This window comes from Prinia subflava, chromosome 4 (genome assembly GCF_021018805.1).
Source record: "Prinia subflava isolate CZ2003 ecotype Zambia chromosome 4, Cam_Psub_1.2, whole genome shotgun sequence".
NCBI classification, from domain to species: Eukaryota; Metazoa; Chordata; class Aves; order Passeriformes; family Cisticolidae; genus Prinia; species Prinia subflava.
Genome location: NC_086250.1, coordinates 40,049,588 through 40,071,042, shown reverse-complemented (window position 1 = coordinate 40,071,042; position 21,455 = coordinate 40,049,588). Strand labels below are relative to the sequence as shown.

General features: G+C 40.1%; 1 protein-coding gene across 1 annotated transcript; it reads right to left on the bottom strand.

Annotated features, from left to right (window-relative positions):
* Positions 1 to 306: 306 nt before the first annotated feature.
* On the bottom strand, positions 307 to 7,591 carry TMBIM4 (transmembrane BAX inhibitor motif containing 4). Its single transcript, XM_063396523.1, has 7 exons — positions 7,433 to 7,591; positions 5,875 to 5,983; positions 4,478 to 4,583; positions 3,367 to 3,400; positions 2,320 to 2,437; positions 1,818 to 1,863; positions 307 to 1,154 (listed from the first exon to the last, which is right to left on the bottom strand). The coding sequence occupies exons 1-7, from the start codon at positions 7,524 to 7,526 to the stop codon at positions 948 to 950; spliced, it is 714 nt and encodes a 237-aa protein (XP_063252593.1). The 5' UTR covers positions 7,527 to 7,591; the 3' UTR covers positions 307 to 947.
* Positions 7,592 to 21,455: the final 13,864 nt, after the last annotated feature.

Sequence of the window (21,455 nt, the reverse complement as noted above, 5' to 3'; positions counted from 1 at the left end):
TCGCTCGAACCCATTCGCAGTCGTACTCGGACCGCCTCCCGGAAAGCGCACGCGGTGCCGGCGTGGGGCAGGCAGGACGCGCATCTTTGCCCAAGTGCTGCATTCCCCGTCGCTCACCCCTCACTGACAGCGGGCAGTAACGATCCCTCACTGAACAGCAAGAACGCCTTTCAAAAATGGCTTTTACGCTCCCTCTTCCTCCAGCATCTCCAGAGCGTGGGGAGCAGCCGCAGTCACAGCACCCCGCCAGCACCGACCCCTCAGCATCCTGAAGTGCTCCAGTCCCAGTTGCAAAAACAGACTAAAGGCTTTCCAATTTTTATTGATACACAGTGAGATTTATTATACACAAGTTGATAAATGCTATAATCAATCTCCAAATGATCAGAACACTGAAAGACAGGCAATAAATAATGCTAAAATGAAGAACATTCCCTTTATTAACACCCTCACAGCTTCCATAGTGACAGCCCTTAAAAAGGACAGAGTATCTCTGTCAGAGACAGTATTTTCATTTTACCAAACAAAAACTAAAAAACAAATTATCTTAGTAAAACATTGCACAATGGTAAACTCAAGCTACCCTTATGTGGTACATAAACGAATGATTGATCCCAAAGGAAACATTTTCAGCAGCTACAGAACAGCAGGGAAGCTTACTCTGGAGCAATCAGAAGTTGGCAAAATTTTAATCATTAACTACGTCAATTGCAAATTAAGTGATTTAAAAAGTGACTGTAATGATTACAGCATGTTAACAATATAAAATACACAGTCTGGAAAAGAACTGTAGCTATGTAAAAAGCCATTTTTCCCCCTAAGAAGGGATCAATATTCATGGAATGCAAACATAATAATGATTCAGTTTTTAGAAGGCAGAACTGAGTTTGCAGATCATCCAAATGCTTAACTTTAATTGTGCTGTGGTCAAACCACACTGGTTTTGACTATTTTTTATTAAATGCCTCCAGAAAACGCAGCAGGTGCAAGAACAGATTTATGATGTCCAAGTAGAGATTGATTGAAGCCAGTATGTACTCTTCAGGGGACAGTTTGTGCATCAGTAAATGAGTGTCATAAATAATAAATCCACAGAACAGAAGAGCTCCAGCAGCAGCAAACACCAACTCTATTGTCTCACTATAGAAAAACAGCTGCAGGCAGATAAAATATGAAAAAGACACTTGTGAATTTATTTTTTTTAATATATTAAAATCCCTGCATAATGATATGCCACATTTAAAACACAGTCTTTCTCATGTTATGTACACAAACCCATATTATGGTATTATGGTGATATTTCAATGCTCTTAATCGATGCACTCTCCAGTCACACAATCTCCACCTCCATAAAAGTGCCTCCACTTAGGAGAGGGCAAGCTCTGGTCTCCAGAATACTAACAACAGAACAACTAGAAAACCAAAATACAATTAAATCCCAAATCTCCTTCACGTCCTCTTCATCAACTAGTGAATCTCAATTGACAAATTTTGTCAATCAACCCACATATCCCTTTTGTGTTGGCAAGAACAGCATCCAACAAAAATCTAAATTGAAAATGTGTGGTTAAAAGATCACCAGCATGATCTAGAACAGTAATGGATCTGCTTAGGAATTTTCTTTCACTAAGCTGTATTGGGCTTTTAGTTATACGAGAAGTTAGTAAAAGGTCAGACTCTGAGCCACCTGATCTTAGTGGAAGGTGTCCCTGCTCACAACAGGGGGATTGGAACTAGATGATCTTTAAGGTCCCTCCCAACCCACACCATCCTGTGATTATGTGAATATTTTTAACTGTGAACATGAAGTATCTTACCCTCAAGAAACCCGAGAAGATTAAAATCCACAAACAAGCAAAGAGGCTGAAAGAGAATAAATTACACGGTGACCAAAAATATACTTTCTTTTAGACTTCACTTAAAATATCCTCCTTTCTTCTAAAACCTCTTTACAATATATTTGGCAAGTAAATGTCTGGAATTCTTACATGCCAACTGTTCACTTGTGTCAGCAGTAGAAGTTTTAGAAAGCTGTCAAAAGTTATGTTCTAACTTTAGTTTTTTTAAAGATTTGAAACATCTGCCTTCTCTCTCAGTGAAAAATCCAGATAAACTAATTTTCTCATTTTTTTTAAAGATTCTTTATCATCGAAAAGAACTTACCAAGGATCAGAACTGGGTAAAATTAATAATTCAAAATAAATAACCCTCACCATTCCCTTGAAGCAGGTTCTGTTAACCTGTATTCCTTATTTTACCTGCAAAGCTTGCTTTAAGAAAGAAAAAAAAAATCAAAAAATCATGAATATGACCACATACCCTGCTCCAAATTTGCTGAAGTCTCTCTTTGATTGCAAGGTGTATGCAGTCAATCCAAGAAATACAGCAGTAGTGAGAATAAAGGCTTGCACCACGACAGAGACATCATAGAAACTCACTACAAGCAGAAAAAGTAATCTGTCAGTTAAAGAACACTACACTATCTATTTCCTGAGTTATCTTTTGAGAAAATAGAAATTCAAACTTAACTGTGAACAAAATTAACTAAATTATGCCTGAAGTTGTCTTTGCATTTCAAATTCATGACCACAGGACTCAGGGATCTTGTACTAGCTAAGTTTGACAGTTACTTTATAGCTGTAGCTTCTTAAATGGAAGTACCAGCTCTTCCCTAGTCAGAATTATGAAAACACCAACAAAACAAAACAAATGATTTTAAGCACATATAACAGAGATCTTAAGGAAAAAAACTATATGAATTTTTCATGATACTGAAACAAGGGGAAAAATAAAACAATCCACTATAAAGGCTCAAAGTTTTGATTAGGGGACAGGAGGGGAAAGACAGCAGAAACAAGGGTAACCGTTTTTTTCCCTCCTTCCTCCTTAATCTTTCTTTTCCCCAAATCAGGAGCTCATAAGCCACAAGGAAGAGGTTTCATCTCCTGCTGTAAGGTATAGTTCAAGGTGGTGCCATGACATGACTGCACATTGCCTCATTTCAACCTTGACCATGAAGCACAGAATTCTCCAAACTCAGATTCCCTTTGAGGAAACTGAGGGGGCAGATAGGACTATTTCAACTTGAAGATCAGCTCTGCTGAGAGCTGAACATTATGAAAGAGGACATTTTTAGCTATACTGAAAAAATGGACTCCCCAACTCACTTCTCACTTCAAGTTTATAGTTTCATTTCTGAATCAGAATTCAGTTTTCCCCCTTGATTCCCTAGTTTTGCTAAAGTCCTATCACTGTCACTATAATTTTCAGTCACATCTAGAAAACCCTAATGGCAATTAGTTCAACATAATGGATTCCTTTTCCAAATTCTTTATGGAATTAGACAATAGGATGGCTACTATTTACCTGTAATGGCAACTGTCAGTGCTTCCAGTAGTGTCTACAAAAAGCAAACCCAAAGAAACAGAAGGATAAGAAAAAAATCAAACCATTTAACATAGATCTCCTGTTAAATCTTTGTGTATGAAAACATGTTTAATTTTCAACAAGAAAATGGCAATCATACTACCTTACTGGGCTGGAAGTTGTGTTACACAGAAAGAGTACAATATAAAGTGAAAACTGAGTGAGGGACTGTCCCTATAGAAAAATGTCACATTTTCTACTGTAAGTGCACAGCATTTATATGACACTCCTTACAAACTATTCAAGGGGCTATAAAATGAATACATTTTTCAATATCTTGTTGGACAGCTGTCTAACACAGCGTCTGCATCAGCTTCCTTTCCACACTCATCCTTTAAACAATCTGTTTACTTACACAGCAAAGCTTTCTTTTTTATCACAAATAAAATTTTGGCAACTCTTAAAGCATCAAATTGTAATTGCACTACTGTAACTTCTTTTCTAAAGATTGATTTGCTACATAATCCAAAATACCCAAGAGAAACTGTTAGCCTGGATCTACAGATTCACAACATCAGGCAGAAGACTGAAATTTGAGGACAGCTCTGACTGCTCTGCCTGTCCTAGAAACATGCTCAGAATTTAGCATCAAAAAGACAACAACTGGAGGAATAAACAATATGGCTGGTTTGGGTCTCTGGATGGCTGGAGGCCATCCATTAAACAATTTAGGTAACAGGAATTTCTCCCCCTTTACTACTGTGCAGTTCCATAGAAAAAGTCCCTGACATCAACAGAACAATGAGAGCAGAGAGATTTCACACACACACAAAAACCCTTCCTCAAACTAGTTCCACGTTCTAACACTCCTTCTAAAAAGATGCTGAAAGAAACCTGAAGTGCCTGCTATCTTGGAACAACCTGTGTACAGAATATTAACTCAGACCTTCATAAATATACAGGACATCTTTCATGGAATACAAGAAAAACAAATGACACACCTCTAGTTTCAAGGAATAAGTTACAATATTTTGTAAAATACAAGATATTCTAGGGTCTGTTAAATTGAAATAATTAATCAATTAATGATTTAATTGAATGAAACACTTACAAATCCAAACAGCAGGTATAAATTAACAGGGTGCTGGTGTCTGTAGAGGGTCAGTGCCACAATTACAGCCAGAGATCCAAACCCAGATATCAATAGCAAGGCAGGCCTGTGAAATTCCATTAATTAAAAAAAGTAATCAAATGTAAGTATCTGTAAGATTATGGAACAAATTATATAAAACCAAGTTTTAAAGTGATCATCTAGGAAAAGATATCCAAAGTAAATGTAATTCAAGTTTACAATAAAACTGTTCTAAAACATACTACTACAAATAATCAATTAAAAATAGTACAGTCACAAGTAAAGGCAACTTTTTCATACTAAAGAGGTAAAGATTGCCCAGGAATCCATTACCTGGAAATTAGCAGATACAAAGAAGAAAATCCATCCATACAAAGTAAGAGTATTAAAGTATATGTACTGTTTTGCCTGTTCTGCACTCCATATTCAGAGAACTGTTTTTCATAAGCACTCAAATGCAACAAACATGGGCACTAACTGCACCAAAGAAAATCAGTACTGACCAGTAAGTATTGCTAAATCATTCCAGTAGCCCTCCAAGGAAAAACGGGACCAACACCAAATAAAAAAACCACAGGAGTTGTAAGTGAGCAGGACAATTTTAAATTATCAGATTTGAGTAGAAAACTGTAGTTTTACAGCCACTCTTATATACATTATACGTTATACAGAAACTGAGACTTTCATGCAGTGTTTAATCCTCCTTTCTTATTTAGGCTTTAAAGTGAAAGTCCAAAAGTGCACTTGGAGGAAAACAGAAAATATACTCAGTGCTCTCCTCCTCTCCCAGCTGTTCCTTTCCCTGGCCTGTTCACCACAGTTTGCATTCTAAAACTTATTTTATCATTAAAATCTGAGAGGCAAAAAGAAGCACAGCCACAGGAATTTAAGCAGACTAATTCTTTTGGGGGAGTGGGGAGGTGGTATGGGGGAAAAGAATATGGCAGAGGGAGGACAAGGAATAAAACATGATTCTGCCTTTTGGAACAGGCACCTCTAAACAACAGCATTCCAAAGAGATTCTAGAAGCATTTAGACTGTAAAACAAGAAATGTCAGTAACTGAGGTGTTCTGCAATTCACATAGAAGTATGCACAGCACAAATATTGAAATAAGCACTATTAATAAAGCATTGATTAAGCTAACAACAACTTCATAGTAAACCAAGGAGAAAAATATCAGAGAAGAAAAGTCACTCTCTAATCAAGTAGAAAATATCTATTACAGCAACAAAATACAGGTTATAACAATTATTAGGAAGACTGAGGGGTAGCAACAATTACATAATTGCAACAATACATAATTACATAATAGCAACAATACATAATTTATACCTAACAGATGCTAAAATAGCTGCATTTCATCTTAGAATTTACCTCTCATGAACAAATGCCTGCACTCCAGTAGAGTACAGGAAAACTGCAGATGTAACTGTGGTCAGTAGAACTTGAACAGAAAGAATGCTGTAGACCTTTCGCAGGAATGCTAGAATAAGAAAAATAAAAATGAAACCACTTTTGACTTACACTTTCAAAGTTCAACAGTAAATTAGATACAAGTTTGCATTTTCATAAGGAACCATTATAAAGTCACAGTGAAAAAGCACAGAACAAAGTCGTAAAAAGCCATTTTACGTTAAAAAACTGACACAGCATTACAGCAAAATTACATTTATTCCTGGACATCATTATTTAATCATTAACAACGATGACAAAAGAAATATAGAAAACATTTGCAAGGAATTTACTTTGGATTAGTTTAAGACCTATGTACACCCATTCTCACTATACTAACAGCAAACCTTCTCCATCATGTTACTGGTGCCTCATGGACCTGACTGAGGATTAACATGGAAGGCAGAAACAGCCAGAAAAGTGAAATACACTTGTAAGCCATGTGGGACTGGGGTTTACTTTGTCACAGTAAACTGATCAAACCTAGAAGAAGCTTTCTAGCTTGCAAAGCTTTCCCCCATGCAATTTTGCATCAGCAATTTTGCTAGTGGTATTACCTGTTTCATACTTCCTGTGGCACACTCCTTATTTTTCAAACAAGGTAAAATTGTATTTTAACAGAAGTGCTCTCCTGATCATCAGAATAAATAACAAAAGATTTGACAGCGCACAGCCGTTTTTATTCCAAAATGTGCCCAGTAACACTATTTCAGCAAGGATTACTGATTAGACACATTCTAGGAGAGTACTCAATGCTTTTGAGACCTCCACATGAACAGCAAAGCAGGATTTCATGGGCATTGGTACGACCTCTCAGCATGCCAAACGCTTCGGTGGAAGAGACAAAGGTTCTAACATTTCACAGAAAAAATTCACATCCTTCACGCTCATGGTTAAACATCTGTAATTACAGTCATTGATTTTAGTGTTTATGAATCACAGAATGAACACGGTTGGAGATCCCTGGTCCAAGCTGTGACCGCACACGGCCGTGTCACACAGACCATGGCCCCGCCTGCCACGTCCAACCTTTCCGGAACACCTCCGGGGAGCTGCGTCTCTGCAGGGACCACGCACCTCATCTACCATTGTTTGGACTTCAAAACTCATCACTCTGGACAAAATCAGGTCTGAACCTACACAGGTACCGGGTACTCGGGGTAACCCCTCTCAGGAGAAGCCCTGCCCCTTCACGGTTAAACGACAAAGCCTTTCGCCGGCCGCGGTCCCTCACCATTGACGCCTAACCTGGACTGAACAGCGCCCCGGCTCCGCACTCACAGCTTTAGCCACGTTAAAACCCTGCGCGGCACCGACTGCAGGTCAAGGCCAGAGGTGACCGGGTATCACACAGGCACCTGTGGGAGCGCAGGGCGCGGCGCCCCTGACCGCCTCGCAGTGCGGGCACGGGGACCTCTCCGCAAGCGCCTCGGGGTCTGAGGCGGGCCGTGCGCCTTTCCCACTCATCCGCAGTCCTTACCCATGCGGATGTGGACGCTGGCCGAGGCCACGTTGCTGCCATAGTTGAAGTCATCCTCGATGGAGCTCCGCGGGTAGCGCTCCTCCGCCGCCATGGCCGCGGCCCGTCTCCGCTTCCGGGCGGAGCAGGGCGCCCCGCCGAGCGGCCGAGCGCATCGATCGCGGGTGCCGCCGCCGCGCGGCCAGCTCCGAGCAGGGCACCCCGCCGAGCGGCCGAGCGCGTCGATCGCCGCCTTAATCCCGAACGCTGGGTCCTGCCCGTGTCTAATTCAGGTCTGAAGGGCCTGGAGAGGAACTACAGTGATAAAACCCAGCCCTGTGGCTGCTGTTCACCTTGGATGCACTCGGACTGTGCTGCAGCAGGCTGCAGCTCTGCACAGCTGCGGACACGTACCTGCGTTCAGCGGTGCCTGGTGGAAGCGGCGTCGGGGCTGATGCTCCCGTCAGCGTGTATCCCATAGGGACGAGCTTCACTTCCACAAACCTTGAATGGAAAGCAGAATTTCACCACGGCATTCTCCTAGGTTCGTGTCCCGTCCTTCACACTCAGTGTAATTGAACAGAAAGCAGAGATGCCCAGCGTTTCTCAGGGTCACAAAACACTAGGGACAGTCGGACGTGAGGGTAACTCACACTGAGCAATCCCAAAGGCTGCAGTTTGGGGATGTGGATGAGGGAGCGCAGTAGGTTATTTCTTTAACTGGTGAATTTTATCCAAAGTGTGCCAAGAAACTGAAGCGACAGACACTTTAGGAATATATGTTATAGATTTGACTGGAGGTGCTTTTGAAAATTGGAAAATAGTGGCCTGAACTGTATTCAGCTTCTCAAGGGAGCAGTAAAACAATCCTATGATTTAGTGATGAAATAATCTTGAGCAGCTTTTCTACCGAGTTGACTTAAGAAACTACATTTTACTTGCAGAGACAAGAATTATGAGCATGACTTTATATTCTGGAAAGTATGATTTTCTTAGCATCACTTTGCATTTTTTAGTTGCTGCAGAGTAGGATTTTTCAGTTTAAATCCTGAATTTTGAGCTTTTTGCATTATTCACACTGCTGAATAGCAACTGTTTTGAAACTGTTATGCTGTCTGCTTTCTTGCATCTGCCCCTGCAGAAGAACACCACTGATGTTCTCCCAAAAGAAGCATTTAGAGTTCTGGTCAAGCATCTGGTGTTGCCTTCTCCAAATACAGGCAGTGCTGTTTTCTTTAAAATACCTCTTAGAGGCATTCCGTGTGAGAAACAGAAAAATTTCAGAGCATTGCTGCAGAGTTGGCTCCTGCAATTAGTTTGAGGCTGGAGATGATTGAAGCACAGATATAATAGTAGCTTCAAATATTTTTTATAAGGCTATTGCAGTCCTCCAGCTGTGGAGAAAGTTTCACATAAGAGGTAGCATGGCTCAAACTGCAATAGGGAATATTCAGAGTGGTGGTTTCAGAGACAACTTGACCACTTATAAGAATAATCAGAGTAAAGCTGTGGAATGGTTAGCCTGGGGTTGAGGCACAGGCTAGGAGATAGGAGATGGCAGGAAACAGGCATGTGAGACTTTGCACTCTCACACACCCACCTTCTTTGTGGAAGATGTTGGTCTGATGGAAGCCACCAAGGATCAGTAAGGAGCTTATTCAGCAAGGCAAGAGACAAAGCAGCAAAATCAACCAGTGACACCACTGAGAAGCACAATCTGCCAAAGTTGCTGCAAACAGGAATAGAAAATTATTTACATCTGCAACACTGATAAAGGCTGCAATTTTCATGCCAAAAGAGAGCATCATTCTTGTCTTAAGGTCTTTCTTGTTACTTCCAGGCACATACAGCATGCAGTTCTTTGGAGTGACTGTACTGAACAAACATTTAATGACATTGAGTCTGCCTGAGTGCTTTCAATGTCTTTGCAATTTTCCATTCCTCACTTGGGAAAGTATACCTTGTAAAATGCAAAATATGCCTTATAAAAAGGAAAGTGTGTTTTACGTTGCCTTTCTCTTCTGTATTTGATGTTTTCATAAACATACCTCCATCAGACTGTTTTTATTTGAAACCACGGCAGTCCCGCAGGCTCGCTGGGGGCTGGCGAGACGCTCCCGCTCCTCGTGCATGCGTGCAGGGGTGAAAGAGCTTTCTGTTCTCCCGGGTTCTGCTCTGGGCTCCAGCACGGGGAGAGGAAGCTCGCTGTCACTGGAGGCCTGGGTAAGGACCATGAACTCCTCTGTGCCTTTTGTCTGCGTTATACATAATCGGTGGCTTTGCTGGAAAACGTCCATCTGTTGCTCAGAGGTACTTGGGAAAGGTACTTGGAGCCTTGCCAGGATTCTGCTTCTTTCCAGAGGTTTGTTTTTAAATCATTGTGCCAGAGGCCCTTTGTTTGCTTTGAGCAGTGTTCCCGGAGTGACCCCTCTCAGCATGGCTTTGATACACATCTGTGTATCTTCACATCACCGCGGCTGCTGTTGAGGCAGGGCTGAATGGTCTCCTCTTCCCAGACTGCCACATCCGTGACCTTTGCGTGGCTCCACACAAATGCATAAGGCACAACCTCTAGTATTGCTGGAGTGTGGTTCCAGGAGTGCAGTCACACGTGGGGCCCTGTGGCTGCCTGCCAGCCTTTCCTCAAGGAGGTAACATCCAGGCAGATTGTGCTCAGGATGGCACAGCACACGTGGATACAAAGCAATGTGGGAAAACAGAGGAGAGAAGTTTGATTGTGTAGGTGCACCCACATGGCCATTAACCATTAATTTATCCCCAGGTGAGCTTTGGTCTCTTGGTCTCAAAATAGATGGCTAAGTTAAAGGGATCATTTAATTGTGTGATCCTGGGGAATCCCAATTTGAAGAAATGGGAGTTGTAGCAGCTTTCCAGTATCTAAGGGGGGCCTACAAGAGAGCCAGAGCCTTGTACTTTTTTACAAGGGCAGGTAGTGATAGGGGTGATGGCTTTGAAATGAAAGAGAGTAGTTATAGATTAGATGTTAGAAAGAAATTCTTTACTGTGAGGATGGTAAGGCACTGGGACAGAGAACTTGTGGATACCCCATACCTGGAAATGTTCAATGCCAGGTTGGATGGTGCTTTGAACAACCTGGTGTAGTAGAAGGTGTTGCTGCCCATGGCAAGGGGATTGGAATTAGATCATCTTTAAGGTCCTTCCCAACCTAAACCATCCCATGATTCTCTGAGTTACTGTAAAATTATCCTCACACTCAAAATGCAAAGTTTTCCATGGGAACTGGAGATAATCATGTAATTGTAAAGTTATTCCAAATTATGTTTCAATGTGTACAGTATGAGGTGCAAAACCATCATGATGTTCTTACAGGGCAGGAAAATAACAAGGAAACTCAGAGACAGATGTGCCATCTGTTACTGTAAAATCCCTGATGGTGAATTTTCAAATCCACTGATTAAGGGGAGAGTTTATCTTCTTTAGTACTTACTGTTTCATGAGAAATACTCTACCCTTTAGCAAGCAGATCACAAAGCCAAGCTATTCCAGGATGAATAAGCTTCTCTCAATGTTTCTTTGGTTTCCTACAGCCAACATCTTTGCCTGATGATGGTATATTCTTTTTCCTATTAAATCCCACCTGCATTATATATTTTTTCATTACATCTCACTCTATTGTAACTCGTTTAGCTCATTTTTAATTTTTTTTAAACCATGTGCATTTTTTATAAGATATGACAGGTTAGTTTTGGATCTTATTCTCAGTGGGGGTCTAGATGCAACAAGAAATGGGTTGTGCCTAGGCACAGAGCTATCTGGTGGCACTAGTCCATTGATATGGGAGGTACAAGGTTACCTGCCAGGCAGCACGATGTGGGAGCCTGGACCTTTATTTTTAGGATTGTGAACAGCTCCTGAACAGACAATTTGGTTTGATTCATGTGATTGGGTGAGACAATTTGAATGGGCTCAGGGTGAGTACATGTCCTTTTGAAAACAGGACTTCAGGATAAATATATCTCTGCAGCTAATAGTAATGGTAATGGTAGTTAATAATCTTAGCATTAAAAGTCTTCTTTCAAAGGTTTTACCCATTTATACAAGTCTTGTATGTTTCAAGGATGCCATCTTATTTTAACTGATTTTGACTTTCTATTTTAAGGTCAGGATCAATCTGGAATCTGTCTTTGCTTATAATCACACCTTTGTTATTTCAGTAGCTGCTGAAGTTTAAATAAAGAACATTTCCATTTTATTCCATGTGTAAGACTGAATCCTAGAAAAACATGGAATGCTACACTGACAGCCCAGATATAGGCAATTTTTCCTTTCTTTATGTAAAAAGTGACTTTTTTTTTCTTTTTCAAGGAAATAATGTTACAAACTAAACTGATTTAATAACTGCACTATCTTGTGAAACAGAAGGTGGATTATTCTTGATTTTGTTTCTCTGGATAAAACATCAAAGCATACTCTGCTCTGAGTTTGGTATTATTTTGTTCCGTTTCAATTTAGCAGTAAGAGCTGCTTGGGAGTACTAGGAGTGCAATATGGACTCTGTTTATAAAACCCTTAATTACTCTTTCTGTACCAATTCCAATGTGCTTTAATTGTCTTCAGTTGTCCTCACTGAACAGCCTACATCACCTGTAATGGCTAGTCATTCTGTCATCTAAAACCTGAGTGTACTCATATAAATGCGTTTATCTCAACATTTGAACTTATTTTGTTATGATCATTTTTAATTCTGAATCTTTTATTTCCTGGCACTTTGAAAAGTTGAGGTCAGCTATGTTTATTTCCATTTGAGTGTCTAGTCCAATCTAATCCTGGTAAGAACTCCTATGTGTAACAACATTAATAGTATATATGCTGCTAAAGGAGGAAAAAACCCCAAATATTTAAAATAGCAGTGGCTTTTCAGCTCATGGTGAGGTCTGTTCTGCAGAGATTGAAGAGCAGGATTCAGCTCTAAATGGAAACAACTGCACTTAAGTGTCTATAAATAGGTATCTACATGTGTACAAAGTGCTTAAACACCCATTACTGTCAGTGGACGTAAGGGTGGCATGCAGATGCCTACATGTAAGTGTCTGGTGCCATTTTATGGCTCCTAGGGTATCAATCTCAATTCCATTTGCTGCTCTGTGAAGGCACTGAGCTTCTTTAAATTTTCTGTTATATCTGCAAAGCCAAGCAATACCTTGGGTACCTTGGAGCATCCTGAAAGGCACCAAATTTCAGTGCTTAAGCAATGGCACCCTGCATATGTGGAACATACATTATGACTGGGATGGGCACATAGCAAGGTCAGGAAAGAGAGAGGAGGAGCTGGCAGAACCCCCTGAAGGCATTGATTATTGCTGTGAAAGAAGATACTTGTATGTGAAGGCTCACCCATAAAACCAAGCCAGCAAACCTCCTTTGATGTCGATGCAGTCTTGTCTCTGCCGGGAGAGCTTCATCAGCACGGAAGTGCTCACACAAATATGGCCCTCTTTATTTTGGGAGCACACTGGTGCTAACAGGGCTGGGAGGAGAGGAGGACACACTTCACCCTCAGGCACTGCTTGCACCCAGGTTTTGTCTAGAGGGGCTTCACAAGGCATGGCTGAAATCACCTCATCTCATGCTGTCATCACACATGTGGTGACCCCAATGTGCAGAGGCTGCATCCAACTCCTGCAGTGTCCTGCATAAGGCTGGGATGAGAAACCTGAGGTAATCTGTGTCTTTCACCAGCTTCAGACAAAAATACCAAGGGCACTAAGGGCCTTTGGGCCATAAGGTGCTGAGCAGCCCTTAGTTTTCCCACACTTTTTTTCCTCAGCTGAGTAGCTTTCAAGGCACTTCCTGGAGCTTCACAGCATTGAAAAGTATGGAGGGAGGACAAAAGTGCTGTGAGAAGTTTGCTGATGGAACAAGGGTGTTGTCAGCCTCATGCAGCCTTCTTTGGGAAGTGGGTCAGCGGCAAATCCTTTGCTTATTCATAAGGTTAATTATTTAGTTGTCTGAAGTCAGCTTCTTCAGCATTAAGTCTCAAGAGATATGTCAGATATGTTGTTGCTGTGTCATGGTGCTGTGTTTCGAGACCTCAGCGTCTCCACGCATGGCCAGCCCGGGCACCGCGACACGGGACGAGGATCAGTTCATACACCGAGTGACAATACTGATTCCTGTGGGTTCTTGTTATGAGAGATCTTTGGCAGCGGTCTTAAAGTGACGAAGCAGAGGCAGGGTGGAAGGCAGAGAGGTAGCAGCGTTTATTGTGCCGCAAGCGCGATATCACCCGCCTGCGCTGCTCTCGCAACTGCCCCGAGGGCGGTTCTGCGTACACTTTTATACAGATGGTGTCAGGGAGGGGTAAAGGTGAAACAACCAATAGAGGGAGTTATAGGGACTGTTACACAGGTGCAATGTTCAATTTTTGCCAACCAGGAAGTGGGGAGAAATACAAAACTCGTGGGCTTCGTGAGTGACAGAAAACTGACAGTTACGTAACTTGCCGCAGGGGTACATGTGATAGAGAGGGAACAAAAGAAGATATAACAAACTTAATAAACCAAATTTAACACACTGCCACATTGCTGCTCACTTTGCATAAGGCAGGAACAAAGCTCATAGCTCCAGACACAGCAGAATTCTTCCATGTCACTTCAAGGTGCCTCTCTGAACAGTAGCAAGAAAAGACTGCCACAGCTCCCTCAATAATATGCTTGGTCCAGCAATGGAGAAAAGAGTTGAAGACAGAGCTCTCAACTGAATGTTTCCTAGTGTTAATATTTAAATACAATTTTTAAAACATCAGTGAATATCATGTAATCTTTACATTCTCAGATACTAGCAGGAAGAACAGTCGTTCATTAGCCAGTCAGAGATTTGGATAATCACAATTGAATTTTTAGCTAGATGTTCCTTTTAAAACTTGATTTTTACTTTGACAAGTAGTATTAACTGGCGTGTGGTACCTGTACAGAGACTGTGAGGTGGACAATCACCTTTGTTGTATTCAGGATTTTTCCCACACAGTTGTCAGCATCACCCGTGTCAAAATTTTTGGAAAAACCTAACCTCCTGTGAAAAACCTAACCTCCTGTGAAAACTGCTCTTTTTCTTTTCTTCTTCTTCTTCTTCTTCTTTTTTTTTTTTTTTTTTTTTTTTTTTTTTTTTTTTTTTTTTTTTTCTGGCATTTGGGTTAGATGTTTCCATTGCTTTTAGAACTGAGATGTATGAATACCAGAAGTTAATGCTGTATCTTAAAAAGCAGAAGCATCACTTCTCCTGCAGCAACAAAGCAGCTCAGCAGTCCCCATTCATTTAAAAAGAATGAATTGTGTGTTTCACTGTATGTTGAACTCCAGAGGTTTTTGACTACAAGGACTGCTATTAGTGACTTTACTTCTACAAAACACAGAATCATCATAAAATAGTTTGGGTTGGACCTTCAAAGGCATCTAGTCCAACAGCCTGTGATAAGCAGGGACAGCTTCAAATAGATCAGGTTGCTCAAAGCCCCATCCACCCTGAGCTTGAATGTTTGCAGGGATGGAGCATCCACCACCTCTCTGGGCAACCTGTGCCAGTGTTTCACTGCCCTCTCTGATCTTTGGTGGTGGCTGGCAGCCCACTACCACTTGGGATCAGAATACCCACACTGGAAATAACAGCCAGCTTTAGGGTATGTGCTGGCTGAGTGGGCTGTAGCATCTAGGGCCTGTGTTGGTGTGGTGAAAAGGTTCTCTGCTGGGACACCAGCTGTGCTTGAGCTCTTGGCCTCCAAAGAGTGACGTATCTAAATTACGTAAACAAAGGGAAGGGGAAATCCATGTTAAGACACAAGCTTTTGCTTTTCAGGAAAGCAGAGCCATATCAAATTGATAGGTCAAATCCTTGGATTAGATTTAAAGGATGCTGTTTTAACAGTTTTTAAGCCTGTTTCAGAGATAGTTAGTACTGAACATGCAGAAAAGCAACCAGAATTACACAGTAATGTTAGTTATGCTAAGAAATTCAGTGACCAGCTAAATTTCTACTGTAAATCACTAAACTTTGCCTACTGTCATGTGTGAGATCTTATCGACCATTCTGTAACATGCATCATTTGGAGCACACCTGCATTTGTTTGCAACCTAATCCAGTCATTCAATACTGCTTTTGTTTTTGAGAGATCCTTGCCTGAGAAAAATAGATTTTAAAATTATTTTCATAGGTAGTTGACTCTGTATCCTAATGAGTCAGCCATTAAAGTGATTGATTCTTTAAATCTAATACTTGGTGTTAGACATCTAATCTAATTAGAAACCTAATATCTCCACTAAAATATTAAACACATTCATTAATACCTGCCAGGAAAATAACTCTAATTGCAATTGAACTCTTTTAATGGTGTTTTTTGATTACTGGCCAAAACCCATAATTGTTCACCAACTGTTCTGCAGTTCCCTCGAAACATTATGTCCAAAGTTAGCAGCCATGTTTTAAATGCTATCACTTTGTTGAAAATCACAGCTGGGGCAAGATTCTGCTTCATTATCTCTGTGAGACTTCTGAAGAGAACTACAGATGTGACAAAGTATGAACATAATTATAGTTCTGTATGAGACTTCCAACTTTATGATTTTTGGGGAACATTTCCCTTTATATTCAAATATATATTTCTCCTTTTTAGAAAATAACAGTCAAAAGGAGAGAGAAATCTGTCAACTGGTTTCTGGAGCAGCACTTCCAGGGTATTTTCTAAGTACAGGATCTCAGCCTGAGGACTCATCTGCCCTAGTATAAAGCAAGACTGAAATACCTGATTTTACATGGCTGGGATGCAAGTAATTTCTGGTAAGAAGCCCAGAAAAACCCCCAAACTCAGAGTAAGCTTCTCTGACAAATTAAGGAAAAAAAAATTCAAATGCCCTAAACCATGTCTCAGGGTCTGTTTCTTCAATATGAGCAAATGCACACAGTAAGGGCTTTAACTCCTAGGGCTGCTGAGGCAAAAAGTGAATTTCCCAGGTCAGTGGAGAGTTCCTCTGTGGAAGTCTTCCTTGCCTAGTGTGTGTCTCTTGCATTAGAGCAGGGGAAAGGTATCTTCCTTGCCCAATAGTCACACTGTTGTTTTTCTAGAGTGCTTTCAATACACATGGCAATTGTTTTGAAGATCTGTGGACTTTTTTGAGGGTGTGGAATACAGCAGTATTTGAGATTGCTTGAGCCAGAAGTTCTTCCTGGAAAGGTGGGATTTACAGTCCCACTTTGATAGCCAACATTAAGCAGTAATTTTAGCCATTTGCGTGGACTTGGGACTGACTCAGGACTTCACTGTTGCCTAAACTTCTTTGCTTGTTTGAATTTTATACAAAGATTTGTATAAAAACTGCATATTAGCCGACATTGGAAGGAATGTGGATGGAAGGGCAGCAGCTCATCCTGAAGAATTTCAGGAGCAGACATTTCCAACTTTCACAAACAATCACATTTTCATATAACTCCATACTGAATAACTCAGTGTGAAGATCACAACCAGTATGAGCTGAACTCTGTGTGGGCTGCTGTCTGTGCTCACAAGAGGAGGGCAATGGGCACACGAGGGTTGGTGGTAGGGAAGGCATTGCTTTTCTGGGTGGCAGCCTGCATTCCAGCAGCTTAAGCTAATTATGGAATTACAGTTTTAGTTAACATTTGACCCAATTTCCTTTGTGGCTATCACAGTCAAGTGTTACTTGGAGCATAAATTAATCCTTCAGTAGTGTTAAGGCTTGGGACAATATCATAAAATAACAGCAGGCTGAAGCACTGTTACATATGAGGTACCAGTGTAAAAGTGTGTGTCTCAAGGTGTGGGGCTCAACGTATGTGGCAGGACCAGCTAGTGCCCAGCCATGTTGTGGTGCCAAAAGTTTGAATATTTCTCTGCCAGTCTCAGAAATACATGTTTGGAATGATATTTCATATTGGGCTTCTAAGGACTTTTGCCCAGAGATGGAAATGCATCCTCAATCTCAAAATACTTTGAAAATTGCCGAATCTGCTTCTATGTCCTGAGCGGAATGGATGACGGAAGTTAAGTGTTATCTGGATGGTGAATTCTCCCTTAAACATTCTTCAAAATCACATTGCTTTTCTCTTCACATTTCTATGAAATTTGTATGTTGCTGAGAGGTTGCACTGCTGTAGTTACCCTGTGGAAGCACTTAAGAAGCAGCTGAAGGTGTCAGTCCTGTCAGATTTTATTTTGAGGGGAGAATAAATCCCAAGAAGAGCTCCTCCATGTAAAATGCACGACTAGAACATTTTCAAATGGATATGATTTTACTGATGAGCTAAGAAGAACAAAAAATTCTGACTTCCTGATGGTTTTATCTTTCTCATACAAAAGCAGGTGTAAATTTTGCAGTGCTAGAAAATGTTACCTAAACATTCCTTGTATCCTGTGTTCCTAGGAAGTAAAGAGTATCATTCATCTAATTGAAGCTTGTGTTAATGGCATTTTAGGGCAGTATTAGGGAACACAGTTGTGTCTACTAAGCACTCTGGAAATACAGAAAATGCATAAATGACCCAAATATTTTGTAGCTTTTTTTTTAAGAGAAATGTGTAGAAGCTGTACTTTGAGCACTGTTTGAGAGACCAGTTGTAGCAATTGTTATGATGATCTGGCTGATGGCAGACAAGAGTTTTCCAGAGGCTGACTTGCAAATGTTAGTATTTATCAACTCATGTTTTTAATTGGCTGTGCTGTGCTGAATTTTGCATAGACATTAATACACTAAGGTAAGCAATGAAATATATGAAACTCAGCAATTTCTTTCTTTTTTTTTTTTTACTTTTTGGAAACAATTAGTGCACATGCATTCCCTAATCTCATCATTAAGATAGAAAATACTGAAATATGCTTTGATCGACAGTTTCTAGCAGCACCAATGTGGGAAAAGATGCTTTTCATCAGCCCACATATAATTGTAATTCTTATTGAAATTCTTTCTGTAAATAGGTTGATGCTGGGAATATAGTGTGAGAAACTCACAGACTTTCCTGAAAGTTATGATTCCCATGATGGTAATAAATTACAAAACTAATGTTAAGTGCCTTCAAGTTCTCAGAATACAAGTGCAGATTTTTCCTTCAGATGCTTACTGACATTCTGCATCTGCAAAGTTTGTAACTTCAGCATAGAACAGAAAACAAATATAAAATTGCTTCATTTTTGTGATTTTATACAAGTTTTAATTCAACAATCTCCCAATATGTAGAGACCATTTATAGCACCATTGATGATATTTCTATATACAGACTGACTTTAGCACAGTTCTGGTTTGGAGTGAAACTGTAGTTTCATTTCTTAGGTTACATCAGCCCAAGCACTAGATGTGTACCATCCAACTGACAGGACACAGTTTCCACCCTCCTGAAGTAACAAAGGACAAATCTTCTGCTTTAATTAGTAAAAATTAACTCTGGGACAATGTTTTCCTGTTACACTAATGTGTTTTATGTGAAAAGCTCTTGATTAGGAAAACAAGAAAACCCCAATTGTTTCTGACAATATAGAAAGTGGATTAATGTATTAAAATATATATTGCTTTCAAATGTAAATTTTTTCAAATTCATATTTAAAAGTTACATTAATTTTAAATATCAAAAAGGTAAATTTTTGTTTTTCCTGGTACATCTATTACCAACTCAGCAACATCCCTCTTGTGACACAGATGAAAAAGCAGGCTAATATAAGGCTTTGTGAAGTACCATGGTTACACACACAAAGGACAGAGAATGATCCACCGTACCTCCGGCAATATTAAAAAAACGAACAGCAATGCTGGTTCTGCATTGCTTCACTGCTTAGCATTTGGTTCTTCCTAAGAAACACATTGCCATTTCATTCTTCTCATTACTAACTTTTATTGCAAACCTTGTTTGGAGAGATTTAAGGAGCAGAGAGACTGAAGAGCACCAAAATGTGGAGAATACAGATGGGAAAGTTTCTGATGTGTCTCCAGCTGGTTTCCTGCCCTCAGCACAGGCGCAGATGCTGAGCCCCCAGCACCTGCCAGCAGTGCTGCTGCTCCGTCATGGCATCACTGCTCTGAGCTGTGTATCTGGAGAGAGGGAAAATCCCATGGCAGAGAGGCACACTTTTCTCTCTGCTTTATAGTCCCAGAGCTCAGCTTCAGTATCCTTGTACCATTCTCTTTTTATTTACTAGTTTTAATTCTGTGGACACAGCAGTGAAATACATGTGTAACACTGGCGACAAAAAGGGGGAAAGAACCATGAAGCTGTTAATATTCTATAAATGGAGAATAAATAATGCTGACCTTACTATGTAAAACCTTACATGCCCATATGTACTTAAAATTCCTCTTGCTGGGACAAATGTTTAGAGTAGAACAAAAGAAGAAGGGAAAATTAAATTGCCTCTTGCTGTCAAGAATGTTATTAATAACTCATTGACTAGTATTATTGAGATATAAGAGGATAGGAATTATCTGCACATGTTTTTATTTACTTTATGTACATACCAAAATTTAATAATTTTCTTGGTTTTGTTATGTGGTGTTGTCTTGCAACTGTACAGCCATGACTGAGAGTCTAAGCTCCCTGCTATTGCAGCTGAAGAGGCAGGGCCTTTTTTTGTGTGCTTGTTTTGGGGGTCTTGCTATCAGTCTGATTTCTGTTAAGGATTGTTTAATTAAAATAAATTAAAATACAATTGCAGAGGAAATGGTGCTAATTGGCATATATGTAGTCCCACAAAATGTAACTTATTCCCATTCATGATGGACAAGATGTGGACTGGATGTCTTACAGCTGTCCTGGAAGCACTCCCAAGGAAAGAGCTCTCCTGGGACCTTGTGCCCATCTGCAAGCAACGGAAAAGGAAAAGTCTTTGGTATCTTCTGTGGTATAGGTTTATTCTTATCTTTTAATCTGGCAAGCAGACACGGTTCTTACATGTTCCCTGTGGCCCAAGAATTGGCTGTCAGTGAGGTAAATGACTTTGCATTTTCCTTTTATGATAGAGGAGTTGCATCCCACATTAACAAGACTTAAGTACATTTGTGCACTGGCTTATATATGTTTCTAGGCTTATATATAGGCAAAACATGAAGAAATGGTGGAAACTCTTTTATTCAGAAGTCAAGGCTTTGCAGTTGTAAGCTGATTTTATTTTAGCTTTTCCTTTTCACATTAACTTCTTGCCAAGATGCATGTAAACCTCCTTTGTCTAGAAAAATGCAACCTTTTTGAGAGTAAAATATTTCAGGGGTTAGCTGAAACTGGTCTTAACAGTCCTATTCTTCTGGCTTCATGCCTATGGAAGTGATTAATGGCTGGAATTTATGTCACAGAGCACATAATAATTTGTTAGAAGAAACTGGATTCAGTCACAGCACAGGCATTTTTCTCTTCCTGTCATTATATTTTGTGAGGACTTACATATTTCCTGCAATCTCAGCCCGTGTGAAGAAGAGAATGATAAAATTTCTGCATAATTTTTCTGAGAATACATTTATACTCCAGATGACCTTTGGAGTAAATTTGAACTATTAGATTTTCCCACATATTTTTAGCTCTGACTGTGTGTCTTAGCCAGCAGATCTTACAGGCTTTATTCACCAAACATTTATTAATGGTTAAAAATCATTTTGCACTGGGTACGCTATAGAAAAAGTTCAAAGCCATTACATTTGAATTTAAGTTTTCATTTATAGTATTTTTTCTGTATTGTCATCAGGCAATGTTATATTCAAATTCATACTACATTTACCTAAGTGACTCTTTATTCAGTGTCTTTCTATGCTGATAAGCTATTGTCTGTGAAAGTGATTTTCCTGAGACCATGCTGGCATATATAAAATACTGGTCCTTTCCTTCCTACTGAGCAATCAAGGATTCTAAAGCTACCCAGTGCCTAGGTTTCTTCACCCAAGCTTTCTTGAAATAGATGGATATTCTTATGGAATGAGCTGTTCTACTTTATATAAGAAAAATATTTCAGAAGCCTTAATTGGCACATAAATATCAGCACTCCCATTTTGTGTCAGACCTTATAAAAGTTTGCTTACACTGT